General features: G+C 40.7%; 1 protein-coding gene across 6 annotated transcripts in view; it reads left to right on the plus strand.

Annotated features, from left to right (window-relative positions):
• The window catches only part of LOC122943070 (inter-alpha-trypsin inhibitor heavy chain H3-like), a 107,096-nt gene that overhangs the window by 50,066 nt on the left and 34,449 nt on the right, over positions 1-22,581 (plus strand). For 3 of the 6 annotated variants that reach the window (XM_044300481.1, XM_044300483.1, XM_044300482.1), the window contains exons 12-16: positions 2,070-2,255; positions 5,217-5,356; positions 12,883-13,043; positions 14,202-14,237; positions 18,346-18,381. In XM_044300481.1, coding sequence (XP_044156416.1) covers positions 2,070-2,255; positions 5,217-5,356; positions 12,883-13,043; positions 14,202-14,237; positions 18,346-18,381 — 559 coding nt within the window. The remainder of the gene's footprint in view (positions 1-2,069; positions 2,256-5,216; positions 5,357-12,882; positions 13,044-14,201; positions 14,238-18,345; positions 18,382-22,581) is intronic. The other 3 variants (XM_044300484.1, XM_044300487.1, XM_044300485.1) reach the window with 1 other exon arrangement.

A 22,581-nucleotide genomic window follows, 5' to 3' on the forward strand; every position in this document is an offset into this window, starting at 1 on the left:
TAACTTTTAATTTTATTTGCAGACGAATTCAATAAGTATTATTATGCAGTTATATAAGTATTCCCGCCTTTTATGCAAATTAACATAAGAGTCAAATCTTACTTGTCTGACCAGAGAAGAGTCAAATTTTCAAGCTCTGACTCATCTCATCTCAGGTTAATTTGCATATGTATCAAATCGTTTTTTTTAACACAATAAAAGCACACAGAGCTATGGGGACTGGGTATTGCGGATGTGCTAGCGGCCATCTAGCAATCCATGTCCTCAGCTCTATACCCAAAATCCCGATGACAGGTTCCCTATAAGAATAGATAAAGAGGGGAGAGTCTGGTGAGGGGGAGGCCAATTAATAGTGAGTTGCAGTATTCAAGGCAACAATGAGAGTTTTTGTTGTTTCCATAGTGAGAAAGGGGCGGATACTAGAGATGTTTTTGAGGTGCAGGCGACATGAGCGGGAGAGAGATTGAATATAGGGGATGAAAGAAAGATCAGTGTCAAAAGTCACCCCCAGACACCCCGGGCGTGCTGCCTAGGAGTGATGACGGTGTTGCACACCGAGAGGCAGACATCAGGTTTAGGTAGCTTAGTAGATGGAGAGAACACAAGAAGTTCCGTTTTTGAAAGATTTAGTTTTAGATAGAGAGAGGACATAATGTTAGAGACGGCAGAGAGACAGTCACTGGTGTTCTGTAATACAGCAGGTGTGATAATCATAAATTAGGCACAACCTCTGGCAATCCATACACCTAGATTGAAATCTACTACAGCCACTGATTAGAGTAAACTGGTGTAAATGATAGTGGATTTCCTGGGGCATACGGCCCTGCCTACATCATGCCCCAACCCAGCCCCCACCACTGCCCAGTGTAGTGAGGACAGCGCAGAAACATTGCATGCGCTTACATTTAGACACACAGGCATTTGAATGGAGGAGACGTCACATGGAGGTGATTTGACTGGTCACATGACCCTCTATCAGCAGCCATTTTATGGACAGGACCTCTGTGTGCACAGCACAAAAAACTTGGCAAACAAGAGAACTGTCACGACTGTGACTGATCCAGACAGGTCTGGGAGGAGAAGGTCGCAGCGACTTGCTACTCGCGATAGCTTGTGAGTTTGCTCCGTGGTTCAGGGTATGTCATCCGGGTTTTGCCTTGTGAACCTTTTTGTCCTGACTGAGAGTTTGTAGGCATCCTTCTCAGGTGAGTCCTGTCTGCCACTCCCAGCTACTATATTAGTTTCAGTTTCACTTGCAGTCATTGCCAGATATAGTCCTTACTTCCAGTGCTATTCTGACCTTTGGAGGAGATCGTTTGACGGTATTGCCGTGGAGCTCTGGTCTGGCGTGGACTGTCGTTGTTGGGATCACCTTCTCTGCTCGTGACTGGATAAGTCTATGTTATAGATTGTTTGTTTGTTTGTTTGTTGCTGTCTTCCCCTGTTGTTAGGGTATCAGGGCAGACAGGTGCCAGCTTAGGGTTAGTCAGGGGTGACCATTCTATTTCCCATCCGTAGATAAGGGTCCCCCTTCCCCTCCGTCTGGTGCGACACAACTGCTGCTGGGATAGCGGTCGTGACAAGAACAAACCTTACGAAATATAGAATAAGGCACAGAATTTCAACAAAAGCTATATTATCAGTAACCGCCATATAGTAATCCTACAGACACATTGGTCACAAGCAGACAGACACTGGCCAACCCCTTTAACGTTCAGCAAAAAAGGTTGTATATTGCACAGTAATGTATGATTTTCCAATACACTATCCGTATCAGTTATTCACAGCTTTCCAAATCTGATTTACGTCATTGGACAAACATTTATCCTGGTCTTTGAATGGGCAAAGAGATGCACTGCTCATTACTATCTGTAAAATACTCAGGGCTATGTCTATGAGCCGAGCACCATTATGTCCATTACATGTCCAGGATAATGAAGGGTTTTGCTGAATAACTCCAAGCAGAGATTTTACAAATTGTGAGATATTGATACTGACAGTATACTGACGGTATGTGGATCATACATACTGGTTTCTTTACTTTTTTTTTCTTCTTTTTTGCACTTTAGGGATTTTATAATGAAATTGCAAATCCAACATTGATTGACATAGAAATGCAATATCCTGAGAATGCTATCGCTGACCTCACTCAGAACAACTTCAAGCATTACTTTGAAGGGAGTGAAATTGTGGTCGCCGGACGTGTAACAGATAATGACTTGAATTCATTTACTGTGGATGTAAAGGCAAAGGGGGTAAGTGCAAACTGTATGCTGTAAGCACATACAATGTTTTCCAGGCTTTTCAAATTGATGACCTATCCTCAGAGTAGGTCATTAATATAAGATTGTTGGGGGTCCGACACTTGGCACCCCTGCCGGTCAGCTGTAGGAAGAGAAGGCATGCGCTCCTGCCTCACCGTGGATATAGCAGCGGCGAGCAGGAAGAAAGACGCGGGACAGAACGCGTGCACGGCATGTGCCTTCTCTTCATACAGCTGATAAGCGGGATGCCAGGTGTCAGAACCCCACCGATCTGATATTTATGACCTATCCTAAGGATAGGTCATCAATATGAAAAGCTTGGAAAACATCTTTAACTTTCTCTATGAAATGAGACCTTTGGTCGAATGGTATGATGACCAATGTTCCTAATCACTGCCTTGAGATGTTCTTTTACTAAATATTTGACTCAAGCAAAGGTCCATTAAAATCAATAGCAGTTGAAATGTTGCCAGATTTTCAGTAACAGAAATTTCTGACCAGTGCCAAAGAGATTTTAGAGCTGCTTTATTCAGAAAACCCAAAATACAAGATCAAAAATTCAATATCACAGACTCCAGCAATGCGATCTTCTCAAATGTATCTATTGCAAATAAAAAAATAGTTTTCCCTTTTAAAGCTAACATTTTCATCTTATACAGAATTATGTAGTTGAGAGCTGGTTTCTTTACCCCATTTTTCTTCTCTCTATTTACTGACATAGATGAGTGCACAAAGTTATCTTAAAGGGTTTTGTGGAATTACTGTGGTGTTTAACACATATGCTCATGTAGTTGCTTTCCTTATGTACATATTCCCCTTGCTTTTTTTTTCAATTTGTACTCTCCTGTATGAATCCTCTATGTAGCGCTTCCTGTTGCTTTATCTAACCAAACCCATGACGCTCTTCTCCTTTCTCTGCCACAGTTCCAGCACCGCCCCTAACAACACCCAGCTAGTTTATAGCTCCTATCACCCAGCTACTTACATAGACACTCCCCTATCACTGCCCCTAACAACACCCAGCTAGTTTATAGCTCCTCCCACCAGCAACTTACATAGACACTCCCCTATCACTGCCCCTAACAACACCCAGCTAGTTTATTAGCTCCTCCCACCAGCTACTTACATAGACACTCCCCTATCACTGCCCCTAACAACACCCAGCTAATTTATAGCTCCTCCCACCAGCTACTTACATAGGCACTCCCCTATCACTGCCACTAACAACACCCAGCTAGTTTATATCTCCTCCCACCAGCTAGTTACAAAGACACTCCCCTATCACTGCCACTAACAACACCCAGCTAGTTGATAGCTCCTCCCACCGGCTACTTACATAGACACTCCCCTATCACTGCCCCTTACAACACCCAGCTAGTTGATAGCTCCTCCCACCGGCTACTTACATAGACACTCCCCTATCACTGCCCCTAACAACACCCAGCTAGTTGATAGCTCCACCCACCGGCTACTTACATAGACACTCCCCTATCACTGCCCCTAACAACACCCAGCTAGTTGATAGCTCCTCCCACCAGCTACTTACATAGACACTCCCCTATCACTGCCCCTAACAACACCCAGCTAGTTTATAGCTCCTCCCACCGGCTACTTACATAGACACTCCCCTATCACTGCCCCTAACAACACCCAGCTAGTTGATAGCTCCTCCCACCAGCTACTTACATAGACACTCCCCTATCACTGCCCCTAACAACACCCATCTAGTTGATAGCTCCTCCCACCAGCTACTTACATAGACACTCCCCTATCACTGCCCCTAACAACACCCAGCTAGTTTATAGCTCCTCCCACCAGCTACTTACATAGACACAGTCTGAAGAAGGAGCACTGTGCTCTGAAAGCTTGCAATATGACTTTTTCTGGTTAGCCAATAAAGGTATCACTCCTATAATGGTTATTTCACATGAACGATACAGATCGTGTCAGGATCTGTTCAGAAGAAAACGGATGGTTTTGTACACAAGTTGAATCCGTTTTTTCTGCAATTGCATTCAGTTTTTCAGTTTTTTTTTCTCCAAAATTGTACCTGGATTGCATGCATTTTTCTAGAGCGTGAAGAAAAATGGAAGAATCTAAATCTCCTAGAAACCATCAGTGAAAAACGCATTACATTCAGATCCCTTCCGTTTTTCACACAAGCCCTATTCACTTCTATGGGGTCAGAGCTGTGTGAAAAATGCAGAATATAGAACATGCTGCATTTTTTCCTGAAAGCAGAGATAAGTGAAAAACAATACTGATGTACACAGAGGATTCAGGCCAGATGCTATGTGTTCACTACACACATCACATCCGGACAGAAAACCTGCTCATGTGAAAGAGTCCTAATGCTTTTGTATTCATTAACACAAAAGTATTCAACATCACATAATAAAACGTCTACAGAGGATCCAAAACCTCATCCAATATAAAACATCCACACAAATTGTTGCAAAATCGAGATATAAAATGGCTCAAATGGTAAAATTTGAAAAAAAAAAACAATACACCAAAAATTTAACCGAATAAAGATCAACCAGTAAAAAAAATAAACAAAACTAGATATATAAGATCTGGGGGCTCCCTTATCTGACAATTTTTCTTGTGTTTTCTCATATTATTATGAGCAACAGGGTGGTGGGAGGGTATGGATAGCGTGTAATTTCTTGGATGGGATGATATACAACATGGTGTACATTTTGGATGATATGAAAATAAACAAAGCCTCCCCCTTTGTCTCTAGTGGCCTCTCAAGGATTTGAAAGTTAGGGCGCTTGCACAGTTGGTGGGACTGTCCAATCACCCTTACCTTTAAAAAATTCATAAACCTAAATATTATATATCCATTGCATATATGATAATTGTAAATCTTCACAACAAATGTGATCAGTATCCATGCCCCTTTATTCCCAGTATTTCGGTAATCACTCAATGTTGTATTTGTAATAGGCGGATGAATCTAAGAAATACACAGAAAATGCTCACGTTCAAAGCGAGGATGATGTGAGCAAACAACAGAAATACATCTTTGGTGACTTTACGGAGAGACTCTGGGCATATCTAACCATACAGCAGTTATTGGAAAAACGGTAAGTGAATGGCTCAAGTAAAGTAGTTCATATTTCAGCATTTTAATTTTTTTATATTTTTTAAATATATAAAAGCCTTCTAAAATTGGAAACGCCAAAGAAGGGTGAGGCAAGATACTTTGAAAACTTTTGACAGATCCAAAGTGTAGGGCCAGTAGTAGTCCTATGAAACTTCACTTGAGGAAGAGAGCCACGAGTAACATATAGAAAAACTCCAGGGGATCGGAGAAAACCTCTCTATGAGGGGGGCACCATACCAGAACTTTGTATGTGTCTCTGCCCCACCAAATTTTCCAGTATGCGTGCATCAATTACTCCCAGTGTCACAAACTTAACTGTCTGGGCCCCAGCGGTGATATCTCCAGCTTCAGTGCGACCATACCGGGAAAGGCGGGCTGAGTTGCCACGTCCCCTGTTGACACAAGAGCATCCTTAGCAACAGGACGTAATGCTCTGTTTCTCCCCACAGCGGGCATGTGTTGGAGGACATTAGCAGTGGGTTGATTGCTCAGCAATAGGGATGAGCGGACCCGTGGATGTTCGGGTTTGCCGGGTTCGGCTGAACTTTGGGTCAAAGTTCGTGTTCAGGACCCAAACTTGACCCAAACTCGAACCCGGACCCCATTGAAGTCAATGGGGACCCGAACTTTAGTGCACTAAAATGGCTGTAAAATAGTCATAGTAAGGGCTAGAGGGCTGCAAAAGGAAGCAAAATAGGGGTTAGAGCAGGACAATTGCCCTGCAAACAAATGTGGATAGGAAAATGACTTAAAATAACATAGAATAGAAAAAATAAAAAAAATCTTAAACTAGGAGGCGGAAGTCAAAGTGGAGTAGGAGGTTGAGGAGGCGGTAGACGTGGTGGTGTAGGTGGAAGCGGCGGTGGAGGAGGAGAAGATATCCAAGACTGTTTTTTGTTTTATTTTTTTATTTTTTCCTTTATATTTATTTATTGTTTAAACATTTTGGAAACTTTGGGAAAATGGAAAAGAGAACGCAAAGAAAAAGTGCGTTGCAGTATAACTGGCTGGGTGCAGCCGGTATACTTGTCTATTCAGCACAAGGTACGGACAAGTCCTGTGGGATCCATGCCTGGTTCATTTTAATGAACGTGAACTTGTTAACGTTGGATGTGGACAGGCGGTTGCGTTTGTCTATGATTAGCCCGCCTGTAAAAGTCTCAGTCTCCACCAGACAGAATGACAGCATTTCAAAGGCCAGGAATTTGGAAATGCTGGCATTCAGGGCAATGGATCGATAGTGGGTAGGGGGGTATTTCGTCTTTCTCTCCAGTTTTTGGGGATGGACAGCTGAACGCTTTCATGGGACATTGTGGAAATGCTTTGTTACGGTGGAGGTGGTGGTGTTGCTGCCACATCCTCTGTTTGCAGAGTGGCACGTGCCACTGTCACTCCAGAGGGGGAGGAAGAGGCTGAGACTGCAGCAGAAGAGGAAGCAGGAGGAGCCTGAGATCTTTTGTGGTTTTTCAGGGGGGTTTACTCCACTGCAGCTCGTGCTTTGCATTTAAATGCCTGGTCATGCAGGTTGTGCTCAGGTTTAGAACATTTATGCCTCGCTTCAGGCTCCGATTGCAAGGCGTGCAAACCACTCGCGTCTTGTCATCACATCAGCACATTGTCTGAAGAACTGCCACACCAAGGAACTCCTTGGAGCTGGCTTTGGTGTACTCAGTCCCTGGGTGCGGTGGGCAGTAGAAGGCATACTGGCTAGGGGACAGCCACTCTGCTTTTGCACCCTGCTCCCAATTTTGCTGTGGGACTGGCACTGTGACCACTACCTCTTCCTCTGAACTGCACACATCACTCGCATGACCTTGATTCCATGTGGGATCTAGGACCTCATCATCCTCCACATCATCTTCCACCCACTCTTCCCCCCTTGCCCTCTGTGCTGGTATGCACACTGCAGAAAGCCGCAGCAGTTGGTACCTGTGTTTCCTCATCATCAGAGACGTGCTGCAGTGGTCCTCCCATGTCCACATCCTGAAACATAAGTGGTTGGGCATCAGTGCACTCAATCTCTTCCACTTCTGGAGCAGAGCTAGGTGGATGGCCCACAGAAACCCTGCCAGCAGAGTCATCAAAAAGCATAAGAGACTGCTGCATGACTTGGGGCTCAGACTGCTTGGCTGATTTGCAATGGGTGAGGTGAAAGACAGATGCCCATGGGCTGCAGGTGCCAACTCTGCGCTTTCAGCAGGGGCCCAGATGGGAGATAATGTAAAGGAACTGGAGGCACTGTCAGCCACCCAATCTACTACCTCTTATGCTTGTTCTGGCCTAACCATTCATACACCGGTATTCGGACCTACAAAATAACGCTGAACGTTTTGCCGCCTACGTGCACCTAAGGAAGGTGTTTCATTTGGGAGTGTAGCTGTCACAAATCAACCACGTCCTCTCTGTGCAACAGGAGCTCCACCAACACCACGACCAGGGCCACGTCCCTTATTTGATGCTCTACTCATTCTTTGAGGTCACCCACTATGCAGTACAGGTGTACCTCACATCAAAAATGGGTATATGTCCCCCACCGATCTAACAGATGGATTAACATATTAATTTCCCTGTCACGGATGCAGTGCAGGTGTACCTCACACCCAAAATGGATATGTCACCAGTGACTGGGGTGCCTAAGGTCCATCAGTAAAATTTATTTTGGGGGCCCACCGTATGGATACATTAAAATATTACCTGCTAACACAGCAGCAAGATGCTGCCAGGTGATTTAATATGGGGGTACCTGCAGCAACTTTGAGAAGGTAGGTCCTTGGGAAAAGAGAATACTGGCTAGCTTTCCTCTATACCTAGAAGTCATCTCAGCTCTGGGGAGTTTCTTTAATAATCTATCAAGTTTTTTATATGAACATAGGCTGGTTGAGATGCTGTACATTGAATATATGTATGTAGTGCAGTGAGTCTACAGTGTTATGTGCCACTTGTGCAGGGGGAGGGAGACTAGGGGCCCACCTGGCTCAGGGGCCCACCGGGGGATTCACCTGTACCCCTGTGGGCCAGTCCGAGTCTGTATGTCACCCATAGAACTAACAGACGGATTAACTATATTAATTTCCCTGTCACGGATGCAGTGCAGGCTTACCTCATACCAAAAATGGGTATATGTCACCCACTGAACTAAAAGACAGATCAACTATTATATTTTTGTGTCAGAGGTACAAAGATGGTGCATTGCACCCACAAAAAAATCACTATAGGTCACCCACAGAATTTACAGCCAGATTAATTATTATATTTCTGTGTCAAGGGTGCAAAACTGGTGTATTGCACCCACAAAAAAACACTATAGGTCACCCACAGAATAAATAGCCAGATGAGATTCCTTACACTCTCCCTCACTTTAGCTGCCTGCTTCCTGTTCCTGCACTACTCAGAGCTGATGGACGGTGCTACACGTAATCCAGCTTGTATAGAGGCTGGGTCACATGATGCACTGGCCAATCACAGCCATGCCATTAGTAGGCATGGCTGTGATGGATTCTAAGTGCCCACAGCTTAAAGGCTTGTTTATTGGCTGCCCTGCAGCTTTTCAACAAGCTTTATTAAATGCCCGAACACCGAACTTTTGCTGCAAAGTTCGGGTCCGGGTACTCAAATTCGCAATGTTTGGTACGGACCCAAACTTTGCAGTTCGGGTTCGCTCAACACAACTCAGCTGCTCTATTCCTGTGTGTTGTGTTCTGACTATTGGAGTGCCGAGTCCTGACTTATCGGGTACTGATCCAGGGATTCGGTGCTTTAAACCCCTTCCTGGCCATATACCACTGCCAGTGATAGGTTTTCACTCCCTAGCTGTGCTCCCAGTTCTGTTCTTTGTGCGTTAGGGCTTATTGGCTGTGTTCCTGCCTACTGTGCTGATACCCAGGCAATGCAGAATGTAAAGAGCAATACCCCAGGTTTCTGATGAGTTTAATTGTTGTTTTTAACTATGCCTAAGAAATTTTAATTTAAAAAAAGTAATTAAAAAGTCGCCCTCTGCCTCACCTGCGTTATACTTCTTCTATGTCAGAAAAAATGGAAACGGTGCTTCATAAACATAGCGCTCATTCCCAAACATCATATTTCTATATATTTACACAAGACAAACTGGCATAAATACATGATGAATCTCCTGGTTTCCTTATATTACAATGCTGTCTGCCTGTAGCCAGGAGTTTAGGCAGATACAGTTGACACCTATAAGTCAACTTTCGACCCTTTACGTGGGCCTTGAAAAATGACTTGGATATTAAATAAGCCAGCACCTCATCTCCAGAGATCTGTTTCAGGGTGTTTGCCCCTCATCAGTGCAGAGCAGAGAGTACTGGCTTAACTGGGTTTGAGGCCAAGTCAGGATTTGGGGGATACTATTTAAAGGCCCATTTGAAGGGTTGAACATTGACTTATAGGATAGCTGCCTTACATCTGGTGGCATTAGAGGCAGAGCTTAAGAGCTCATTTGCATCCCTTTCTTTCCCAGAATTCCACAGGAACTTGTATGGCCTATAAGTCTCCTTACGCGATTAAGGCGCTCTCTCCTCAAGGAGAGATAGTACCCGCCAAATCGAGGATTGATTGACATTTTGTGTAACTTGTAATATATTAATTTAAATCTCTGCTCTTTCTGGGGTTATGAGTCCAGTGGGTGCAGTGACCCTCTGTCTGTCAGCTTTCTCTGTATAAACACAGAGAAGGTGGTCAATAATTAACTCCCACTGGAATTATACAAACCGGATTCCCAAAAAGTTGGGACACTAAACAAATTGTGAATAAAAACTGAATGCAATGATGTGTTATTTGATCCGAGTAAATGTATCATTTTAAAGGAAAAATACGTTGATTCAAATTTTCACGGTGTCAACAAATCCCAAAAGTAGACAAGTAGCAATAAGAGGCTGGAAAAAGTAAATTTGAGCATAATGAAGAGCTGGAAGACCAATTAGCACTAATTAGGTCAATTGGCAACATGATTGGGTATAAAAAGAGCTTCTCAGAATGGCAGTGTCTCTCAGAAGCCAAGATGGGTAGAGGATCACCAATTCCCACAATGTTTCGCAGAAAGATAGTGGAGCAATATCAGAAAGGTGTTACCCAGCGAAAAATTGCAAAGACTTTGCATCTATCATCATCAACTGTGCATAACATCATCCGAAGATTCAGAGAATCTGGAACAATCTCTGTGCGTAAGGGTCAAGGCCGTAAAACCATACTGGATGCCCGTGATCTCCGGGCCCTTAAACGACACTGCACCACAAACAGGAATGCTACTGTAAAGGAAATCACAGAATGGGCTCAGGAATACTTCCAGAAACCATTGTCAGTGAACACAATCCACCGTGCCATCCGCCGTTGCCAGCTGAAACTCTACAGTGCAAAGAAGAAGCCATTTCTAAGCAAGATCCACAAGCTCAGGCGTTTTCACTGGGCCAGGAATCATTTAAAATGGAGTGTGGCAAAATGGTCACGATTCGAAGTTCTTTTTGGAAATCTGGGACGCCATGTCATCCGGACCAAAGAGGACAAGGACAACCCAAGTTGTTATCAACGCTCAGTTCAGAAGCCTGCATCTCTGATAGTATGGGGTTGCATGAGTGCGTGTGGCATGGGCAGCTTGCATGTCTGGAAAGGCACCATCAATGCAGAAAAATATATTCAGGTTCTAGAACAACATATGCTCCCAATCCAGACGTCATCTCTTTCAGGGAAGACCCTGCATTTTTCAACAAGATAATGCCAGACCACATTCTGCATCAATCACAACATCATGGCTGCGTAGGAGAAGGATCCGGGTACTGAAATGGCCAGTCTGCAGTCCAGATCTTTCACCTATAGAGAACATTTGGCGCATCATAAAGAGGAAGGTGCAACAAAGAAGGCCCAAGACGATTGAACAGTTAGAGGCCTGTATTAGACAAGAATGTGAGAGCATTCCTATTTCTAAACTTGAGAAACTGGTCTCCTCGGTCCCCAGACGTCTGTTGAGTGTTGTAAGAAGAAGGGGAGATGCCACACAGTGGTGAAAATGGCCTTGTCCCAACTTTTTGGGGATTTGTTGACACCATGAAATTCTGATTCAACATATTTTTACCTTAAAATTGTACATTTTCTCAGTTTAAACTTTTGTTCCGTGATTTATGTTCTATTCTGAATAAAATATTAGAAGTTGGCACCTCCACATCATTGCATTCAGTTTTTATTCACGATTTGTATAGTGTCCCAACTTTTTTGGAATCCGGTTTGTAAGTCCAGAATGCAAAGAGAAAACTTGTTATACTAAATCATCACCCACAAAACTGTATTTCAATCATCTCAGCTTACATTGTTCTATAACGTGATGCCTGCAAATATGGCAACATGTTCATTGTGAAAGGCTAGTTTTAAAGGGGTTTTACCACCACTAAATGTTTTAATCACTTTTGTAACTGACTGTGTTATAAAAAAAAAACCTCTCCAGTTGTGAGATTTTCCCTTTGCTTTTATTATATTGGTGCCCCTGGTGTTTAATCTATTTTGAGATGTGCCCGTCCACCTAGTAAGCTGGATGAATATAGTTGCACATGCTTTGTTCCATCCTTCAACTGTCCCCAGCCATATGTACTGTTAGAAGCTGTAATAGCTACATGGACAGACATGCAGCAGAAAGGACATGCCCCCTGAGCTGCTAGTCTGAAGAGAACCTAGAAGAGCAACTGGAGCAATGACTGAGGAGAGCTCTGGATCCATGTGAGGTACAGGACTGGTTCTAACTTAATTAGAAAGAAGTTATGTATAATAATGTCTGATTTAAATTTTTACTAAGTATTATAAAGGGCACATGAAAAAATGGCGCATACGGACGAATCACATGATTAAATGCCAAAATGTATTAATATCTGAAATATTATCACAAAAAATGTTAAAAACTATTTCAAACAATGTTACATTGTCAGACAAAGACCCAAATACATGAATGTATAATACTTGGTTGTAGTCCTTTTGCACATGAGCAGCACCCTTGTTTTCAATAGGTTAGTGATTGTGCCCACTTTCTACTACTCTTACATTGATTTCAATTTTTACATAAGTCATGGCATAACCCCTTTAAGTATTTTAGTATTTTTTAATATCTATTAGCATGAATGGTTTTTGCACTGTATATATTATGTTATATGGCAAGCAAACATGATTAAGGGCTGCATTACACTCGCCGATTTTTCGGCCGATGATCGGCAACGAGTGTTTACATAAACGTTCATTAATGATCATCTTGCAGTGTAATACTGCAATCGTGCTGTCTAATAACGATCTGCTGTCGGCAAACAACTAGGCAGTGTGGGGATGAACGATGGCATAACAATCGCTCATCCCCATGCTGCGGAGGAGACCCCTGTAGGTAATATCAGCGGTCTCCTCTGCCAGCTAGCAAGCGAATACCGGGAGGGAACCTGACAATCACTTGCTCAATTGGCCTGTCTAATACAGGCATTAGTGTCCACTGTAGATCTCTGAAACTATTTTACTTAATTTAAGGCTTTATGCAGACCCATCAGAGAAAGCAAACCTAACAGCGCAAGCGCTTGATCTGTCCTTGAAGTTCAAGTTTGTCACTCCTTTAACATCAATGGTGGTTACAAAACCAGAGGAAAAAGACAAGGAAGAAGAAACATTAATTGCTGATAAATTTGTGGACGGTAGGAACTTTTCATATAATCAACAATAGCAAAATACAGTCAGTAACCTAAAGGGGTGTTGTGGTTATGTCAATATCACCTATGCAGAGGATGGGAATAACTATTAGATAAGGTGTGCGCACCGATAAGAATGCTGGTGCTGGTCAAGCATGTGCTATGCCACTCCATTCATTCTCTACGGGACTTCTGAAGATTAAGGAATACAGCAAAAGATGAGACTAGAAAAGTCGATTTTGTGGATCTTTTGCCGCTTTTACCTTAAATTAGGCACACAAAGCTTGATTACTGACAAATCTACCTAGGTTAAGGGTATCCAGGCACTAGGTTAAGGGTATCACAAGCTATATCCCCAAATTGTAACCAATAGCAAGTAGGAAGTGCCAATCACAGCATATAGACAGTACTCAATGGATACTATATTGTTTTGAAATATATTGAAATATATCGAAGTGTATTTTAATGCTGAATTTTATGTATATTTTTATGTAATTTACCATTATATCGAGTAAAATATCAATTTAGACTATACCAGATGGTGAGTGCCTGTTTTTATTGAGAATTTTGGATCTACAAATGGAGTTCATCACCCAAATCACACAACTAAATCAACTAAAGAATAGCTGAACAAGAATATAATTTGTGTTTTGGAATGGCCAAGTCCAGGCCCTGACCTTAACCATATGGAGATGCTGTAGCATGTGCTGAAGATGGCTGTGCATAACAAGGCCTCCCAGAAATATTGATGAACCAAAACACATTTACAGGGAAGAATGCTCTAAATTTTCTCCTAAACATTTTGCAAATTTAATTTGCAGCCTCAGAAAACATTTGGTTTATTTTATTTATTTTTTTAAAGATATTAATTGCATTATATTTTAGAAACCATACAATTATTCCATCTTTTGCTATCTTTGTCTTATATTCAGCCATTGTATTAAAAATACTGGGACAGATTTACTAACGCTGTCCAAAAGCAGGGCTGTGGAGTCAGTGATCCAAACTTCTTGACTTTGAGAGATCTAAAAGTTCAGCTGGTTCCAGGGGATTTATACTATAAATTAATGGAAACTACTCAACAGTTTTTAAGTTTATGTTCATGTATACCAACATTTCTTTACATACACCCTTTAATATTTCTAATGTTTTTCTTTTTAACAGGACAAACATCATCTTCGCATGTTTCACAAAGTCAGAGTAAGATAGCCTTTATCTACGAAATGTTAAAGCAATCAACTAGTAATGTATGTGTGTGACCTAATTTTCACTCTGTGTTCTGTTTACACACAGCAACCATTTCAATTAGATGCACTGTCATCATTGAGAGAGTTTATACATTCAAACCACCAAATTAATCAATAACCTTACACAATGTGCCACTAATTAAAGTTGTTATTCAAGACTAAACTTTTTTTTATCAGACCTCTTCATACTTACCTGGTCCCCACTGTTTGATTCCGGCTGCATAGCCCGTACAACTCCCAGCAATACTGTTAATGGGGTTATCCCATGAATGATGTGAACAATGAAAATCAGACATCATATAGTCCATGACAATCTCTTTCTAACAAAGCTAGAACCAGCCCTGTACCTCACATAGGTCCAGAGATCTCCTCAATCATTGCTCTGCCAGATTTATATCAAGGCAGTGGCGTAGGGATCGCCATAGCAACCATAGCAGTGGCTACGGGGCCCTACGCCACTGGGGGCCCGTCCGGGCCTGTTGATTTTAATTTTTTTTTTACATCCACTTGCCGGCCCGTCCGTGTTCGGTCCGCGGGCCGGGCCGGCTTGGGCCTGGCTGGGGACAGGGAGAAGGAGTCAGGAGAGAGCAGGGCAGTGAGGGCACAATGGGGACGGGCAGCAGATGAGAGAGGCCGCGGTGGAGGGGGTTGGGCCGGGGTCACTGGGGTGTGTACTATACCTGGTCTTGGATTCTAGGAGGGAGTGGCCTCAATTCCCGCCACAGCAGTGTCTGAGACTGTTCCATAGTGAGATCACAGCATCTAAATGGTCAAAAACCCAGACGCTTGCGCTTCTAGAGGTGTTACCGGCATCCTCTGTGGCCAGTGAGGATGCCGGTAATTGATTTGAAGCATTCAAATGGCAATTCTTATTTTGGCCACTAGGTGGTAGGCCAACATAAGCAATAAACAAAAAAAGTTAAAAAAAAACTTGTAAAAAACCCTATACATATGGGGTATCGTAATTGTACTGACCCAGAGAATGCTGTGGGAACAAAACCCATAAAACAGTGGAATTACGTTTTTTTCCAATTCCACCCCATCTTGAATTTTTTTTTACTGCTTCCCATTACATGGTATGCCATAATTAATGGTGGCATTAGAAAGTACAACTTGTCCCGCAAAAAATAAGCCCTCATACAGCTATGTGAACAGAAATATAAAAAAGTTATGGCTCAAGGAAGATAGGGAAGAAAAATGAAAACAAAAAAAACTCCGGTATTCTAAGGGTTAAATCTAGCTGTATAGCACTACCTGCTGTTTTCTCTTTTTCTAATTTCTCTGTCCTGCTCACTGATTGGTTCTACAAGTTCTTGATTCGGTCCGAATTTCTCAAAGTATGGATTCACACAAAACCAATTTTTTTATGGTTCATGTCAGGCAAAGTCACAGAAAATAATGCACTATAATAATAGATGCAAACATAACATATGGACTAAGCCCTCACTCCAATGATAAAATCTGAGACTCTTAGCCAATACATTTTGATACAAAAATACATCTGTGCTCACTAGGGATGAGCGCGAATATTCAAATAGCGAAATATTCGTACAAATATTACAACTTTGTAAATTCGCAAATATTTAGAATGTATCAAGATTTATTCGTTATAACGAATATTCGTTTTTTTCTCCATCTGAACCCATTAGTCATATTAGTAATTTACTTTAATATCACTAAATGAATGCTAGTAATTTACTATCACAAATTTTGTGATAGTAAAAATTACTACTATCACTAATGGGTTGGCTTGGTAGAATTGTTGAATATAGCGCTATATTCTCTATCTTCGTCTATTTGCCCAAGCCAACCCAATAGCATACAGCCCCTATGCGACCCGATTCACTCGCATATTTAAGATCCGATTTATCACATGACATAAACTATCCTGCATAAAGAGGAAAATTATAAATCAGTAACGATTCTCATTAATGATTTATAATTTTCCTCTTTATGTAAGATAGTTTATGTCATGCGATAAATCGGCAATTACACAACTGTGCTATTGGTTGGCCATGGATATGGCTAATAAGTGTATTTTAAGAATATTCGCTATATTGCTATAACTTCGCTTTTTTGAATATTCGTAATATTCTAAAAAAACTAAGTTATAGCAATATAGCGAATATTCGTAAAATACACATATAGACTGTAATTTAGCTAATATAGTGCTATAGTATTTTTTTTTTATAGTGTAAATTTTTCAGTTCAGAAGTGGCGAAAAAATTAGACTATAAAAAAAAAGATTATAGCACTATATGAGCTAAGTTACAGTCTATATGTGTATTTTACGAATATTTGCTATATTGCTATAACTTCGTTTTTTAGAATATTCGTAATATTCTAAAAAACAAAGTTATAGCAATATAGAGAATATTCGTAAAATACACATATAGACTGCAACTTAGCTAATATAGTGCTATAGCATTTTTTTTAAATAGTGCACATTTTTTCCAAAACTGAAGTTCAGAGGAGGCAAAAAAAAATTGACAAAAATATATATATATATTATGGCACTATATTAGCTAAATTACAGTCTATATCTGTATTTGACGAATATTCTCTATATTGCTATAACTTTGTTTTTTAGAATATTACGAATATTCTAAAAAACAAAGTTATAGCAATATAGAGAATATTCGTAAAATACACATATTAGCCATAGCCATAGGAAAGTTGCCTCATACAGTTAAAAGAAAATTCACAATACGCGAATAATTAAATCGCATATTATTCGCGATAACTAGAATAATAACGAATATTCGATTTCGACGAATATATCGAATTATGGCACCTCCCGCTCCTCACTAGTGCTTCCCTGCCCAGCGCCAAGGTTGTCTCAGTTCAAGCAGGTCCTACGCTAAACCTACCTATGCCGTTCTGCATTTGAAGGAGTGGCACCTTCAGGTGTGAATGCGCTTCTACTCTGGGAGTAGCATTCATGTGCACTTTTGCCCCACCTCTCTAAGAGGCGACCTTGATTAAGGTGCTACATATAGGTGTGTGTGCTCCTCCTCTCACCGGCTGCTGATGCACATAGAGGTAACTAGGAGCAACACCTATATGTGCAGGGTATGTGCTCGTGAACGCAAATGCATAACGGCATAGGTAGGTTTAGCGTAGGACCTACCTGAACTGAGACCACCTTGGGGCTGGGTAGGTGGGCACAGATGTATTTTGATCAAAATGTATTGGCTAAAAGTCTCAGATTTTATCATTAGAGTGAGGGCTTAGTCCATATGTTATGTTTGCATCTATTATTATAGTACATCATTTCGGTGACTTTATAAATGTAGCCATGTACATCGGCAACATTCATTATCATATCGTGCAGGATGTTTTATATCTTTTTTTCAGTGATTCATGTCAGGCAAACCAACAAAAGAGAGAGGAGAAAGAATAGATGGAATCTCTGGTTGGGTACTATTTCTATTATGGAGACCAGTTGATATAGATGATGACCATTGTAGGCTATACAAGCTCCTCTTGATTTCTGGGGAAAATATATACAAATTATCATAGTAAAACATCTGCTGGCATCATATAGGTTTAGGAACGCTAATTTGAATATCTTTCCCAGAAATCCAGAGGGGTGTTGCCTGGCCTGCAATACTGCGCACGTGTACTCGGCATACTAGGGGCTCTCCATAATAAAACAGAGTATCCCCTAGAATATATATATATATTTTATTTTTTCCTAAACGTTTTGCAAATTTAATTTGCAGCCTCGGAAAACGCGTTTAGTTTATTTTTTTAAAGATATTAATTGCATTATATATTAGAAACAATACAATTATTCCATCTTTTGCTATCTTTGTCTTATATTTAGCCATTGTATTAAAAATACTGGGACAGATTTGCTAACGCTGTCCAAAAGCAGGGCTGTGGAGTCAGTGAGCCAAACTTCTTGACGTTGAGAGATCTAAAAGTTCAGCTGGTTCCAGGGGATTTATACTATAAATTAATGGAAACTACTCAACAGTTTTTAAGTTTATGTTCATGTATACCAACATTTCTTTACATACACCCTTTAATATTTCTAATGTTTTTCTTTTTAACAGGACAAACATCATCTTTGTATGGTTCACAAAGTCAGAGTAAGATAGCCTTTATCTACGAAATGTTAATGCAATCAACTAGTAATGTATGTGTGTGACCTAATTTTCACTCTGTGTTCTGTTTACACACAGTAACCATTTCAATTAGATGCACTGTCATCATTGAGAGATTTTATAGCTTCAAACCACCAAATTAATCAATCAATAACCTTACACAATGTTCCACTAATTAAGGTTGTTATTCAAGACTAAACTTTTTTTTATCAGACCTCTTCATACTTACCTGGTCCCCACTGTTTGATTCCGTCTGCATAGCCCGTACAACTCCCAGCAATACTGTTAATGGGGTTATCCCATGAATGATGTCAACAATGAAAATCAGACATCATATAGTCTATGACAATCTCTTTCTAACAAAGCTAGAACCAGCCCTGTACCTCACATGGGTCCAGAGATCTCCTCAATCATTGCGCTGCCAGATTTATATCAAGGCAGTGGCGTAGGGATCGCCATAGCAACCATAGCAGTGGCAACGGGGCTCTACGCCACTGGGGGCCCGTCCGGGCCTGTTGATTTATTTAATTTTTTTACATCCACTTGCCGGCCCGTCCGTGTTCGGTCCGCGGGCCGGGCCGGCTCGGGCCTGGCTGGGGACGGGGAGAAGGAGACAGGAGAGAGCAGGGCAGTGAGGGCACGACGGGGCCGGGCAGCAGATGAGAGAGGCCGCGGTGGAAGGGGGTCGTGCCGGGGTCACGGGGGTGTGTACTATACCTGGTCCTGGAGTCTAGGAGGGAGTGGCCTCAATTCCCGCCACAGCAGTGTCTGAGACTGTTCCATAGTGAGATCACAGCATCTAAATGGTCAAAAACCCGGACGCTTGCGCTTCTAGGGGTGTTACCGGCATCCTCTGTGGCCAGTGAGGATGCCGGTAATTGATTTGAAGCATTCAAATGGCAATTCTTATTTTGGCCACCAGGTGGTAGGCCAACATAAGCAATAAACAAAAAAGTTAAAAAAAAACTTTGGAAAAAAACCCCTATACAGATGGGGTATCGTAATCGTATTGACCCAGAGAACGCTGTGGGAACAAAACCCGTAAAACAGTGGAATTATCTTTTTTTCCAATTCCACCCCATCTTGAATTTTTTTTACTGCTTCCCATTACATGGTATGCCATAATTAATGGTGGCATTAGAAAGTACAACTTGTCCCGCAAAAAATAAGCCCTCATACAGCTATGTGAACAGAAATATAAAAAAGTTATGGCTCAAGGAAGATCGGGAAGAAAAATAAAAACAAAAAAACCTCCGGTATACTAAGGGTTAAATCTAGCTGTATAGCGCTACCTGCTGTTTTCTCTCTTTCTAATTTCTCTGTCCTGCTCACTGATTGGTTCTACAAGTTCTTGATTCGGTCCGAATTTCTCAAAGTATGGATTCACACAAAACCAATTTTTTTATGGTTCATGTCAGGCAAAGTCACAGAAAATAATGCACTATAATAATAGATGCAAACATAACATATGGACTAAGCCCTCACTCTAATGATAAAATCTGGACTCTTAGCCAATACATTTTGATACAAAAATACATCTGTGCTCACTAGGGATGAGCGCAAATATTCAAATAGCAAAATATTCGTACGAATATTACAACTTTGTAAATTCGCAAATATTTAGAATATATCAAAATATATTCGTTATAACGAATATTAGATTTTTCTCCATCTGAACCCATTAGTCATATTATTAATTTACTTTAATATCACTAAATGAATGCTAGTAATTTACTATCACAAATTTTGTGATAGTAAAAATTACTACTATCACTAATGGGTTGGCTTGGTAGAATTGTTGAATATAGCGCTATATTCTCTATCTTCGTCTATTCGACCAAGCCAACCCAATAGCATACAGCCCTTATGCGACCCGATTCACTCACATATTTAAGATCCGATTTATCACATGACATAAACTATCCTGCATAAAGAGGAAAATTATAAATCAGTAACGATTCTCATTACTGATTTCTAATTTTCCTCTTTATGTAAGATAGTTTATGTCATGCGATAAATCGGCAATTACACAACTGTGCTATTGGTTGGCTATGGCTAATAAGTGTATTTTAAGAATATTCGCTATATTGCTATAACTTCGTTTTTTAGAATATTCATAATATTCTAAAAAACAAAGTTATAGCAATATAGTGAATATTCGTAAAATACACATATAGACTGTAATTTAGCTAATATAGTGCTATAGTTTTTTTTTATAGTGTAAATTTTTCAGTTCAGAAGAGGCAAAAAAAATTAGACTATAAAAAAAGATTATAGCACTATATTAGCTAAGTTACAGTCTATATGTGTATTTTACAAATATTAGCTATATTGCTATAACTTAGTTTTTTAGAATATTCGTAATATTCTAAAAAACAAAGTTATAGCAATATAGAGAATATTCGTAAAATACACATATAGACTGCAATTTAGCTAATATAGTGCTATAGTATTTTTTTTTAATAGTGCACATTTTTTCCAAAACTGAAGTTCAGAAGAGGCAAAAAAAATTAGACAAAAAATAAAGAGCACTATATTAGCTAAATTTCAGTCTATATCTGTATTTTACGAATATTCTAAAAAACAAAGTTATAGCAATATAGAGAATATTCGTAAAATACACATATTAGCCTAGCCATAGCCATAGGAAAGTTGCCTTATACAGTTAAAAGAAAATTCACAATACGCGAATAATTAAATCGCATATTATTCGCGATAACTAGAATAATAACGAATATTCGATTTCGACGAATATATCGAATATGGCACCTCCCGCTCCTCACTAGTGCTCCCCTGCCCAGCGCCAAGGTTGTCTCAGTTCAAGCAGGTCCTACGCTAAACCTACCTACGCCGTTCTGCATTTGAAGGAGTGGCACCTTCAGGTGTGAATGCGCTCCTACTCTGGGAGTAGCATTCATGTGCACTTTTGCCCCACCTCTCTAAGAGGCGACCTTGATTAAGGTGCTACATATAGGTGTGTGTGCTCCTCCTCTCACCGGCTGCTGATGCACATAGAGGTAACTAGGAGCAACACCTATATGTGCAGGGTATGTGCTTGTGAATGTAAATGCATAACGGCATAGGTAGGTTTTGCGTAGGACCTACCTGAACTGAGACCACCTTGGGGCTGGGTAGGTGGGCACAGATGTATTTTGATCAAAATGTATTGGCTAAAAGTCTCAGATTTTATCATTAGAGTGAGGGCTTAGTCCATATGTTATGTTTGCATCTATTATTATAGTGCATTATTTTCGGTGACTTTATAAATGTAGCCATGTACATCGGCAACATTCATTATCATATCGTGCAGGATGTTTCATATCTTTTTTTCAGTGATTCATGTCAGGCAAACCAACAAAAGAGAGAGAGAGAGAAAGAATAGATGGAATCTCTGGTTGGGTACTATTTCTATTATGGAGACCAGTTGATATAGATGATGACCATTGTAGGCTATACAAGCTCCTCTTGATTTCTGGGGAAAATATATACAAATTATCATAGTAAAACATCTGCTGGCATCATATAGGTTTAGGAACGCTAATTTGAATATCTTTCCCAGAAATCCAGAGGGGTGTTGCCTGGCCTGCAATACTGCGCACGTGTACTCGGCATACTAGGGGCTCTCCATAATAAAAAAGAGTATCCCCTAGAATATATATATTTTTTTTTTTTTTTGAACTTTCACTCACATATCATCTTTATCTCTTTTGGGACAAATCAAATTGACATACTTGAAATGAACCGAATCTTGCCTGGTTCACTCATCTCTACCCAGTTCCAGCTTTCAACTGCCACTAGCTGCAGCAGACAGGACATGCCCTCTAAGAAAGAACCCAACCCTTAATCTGCCAGCTTGAAATAAATTTGGCAGAATAATTGGAGCAATGAATGGGGAGATAGATCTCTGGATCTATTTGAGGTACAGGGCTGGTTCTAGCTTTGTTAGAAAGAGGTTATCATGTACTAGAGTATGTATTTTCATTTTTACATTATTTATCGGATAAACCCTTCAAGTATTCACAGCACTAAGATGAGTACTATATAATGAGATCAGTCAAAAGCAATTATCCTGCTACACAGTTTCCAAATAGCAGCCAGTTGGGTTGTTTACATGTACTGGACAGAACCGAAAAACAAATTTAAATTTGCAGACTGAACCATTGCTCATCAATGGTGGAGCTTCAA

Source organism: Bufo gargarizans, chromosome 7 (assembly GCF_014858855.1).
Source record: "Bufo gargarizans isolate SCDJY-AF-19 chromosome 7, ASM1485885v1, whole genome shotgun sequence".
In the NCBI taxonomy this organism is placed as follows: domain Eukaryota; kingdom Metazoa; phylum Chordata; class Amphibia; order Anura; family Bufonidae; genus Bufo; species Bufo gargarizans.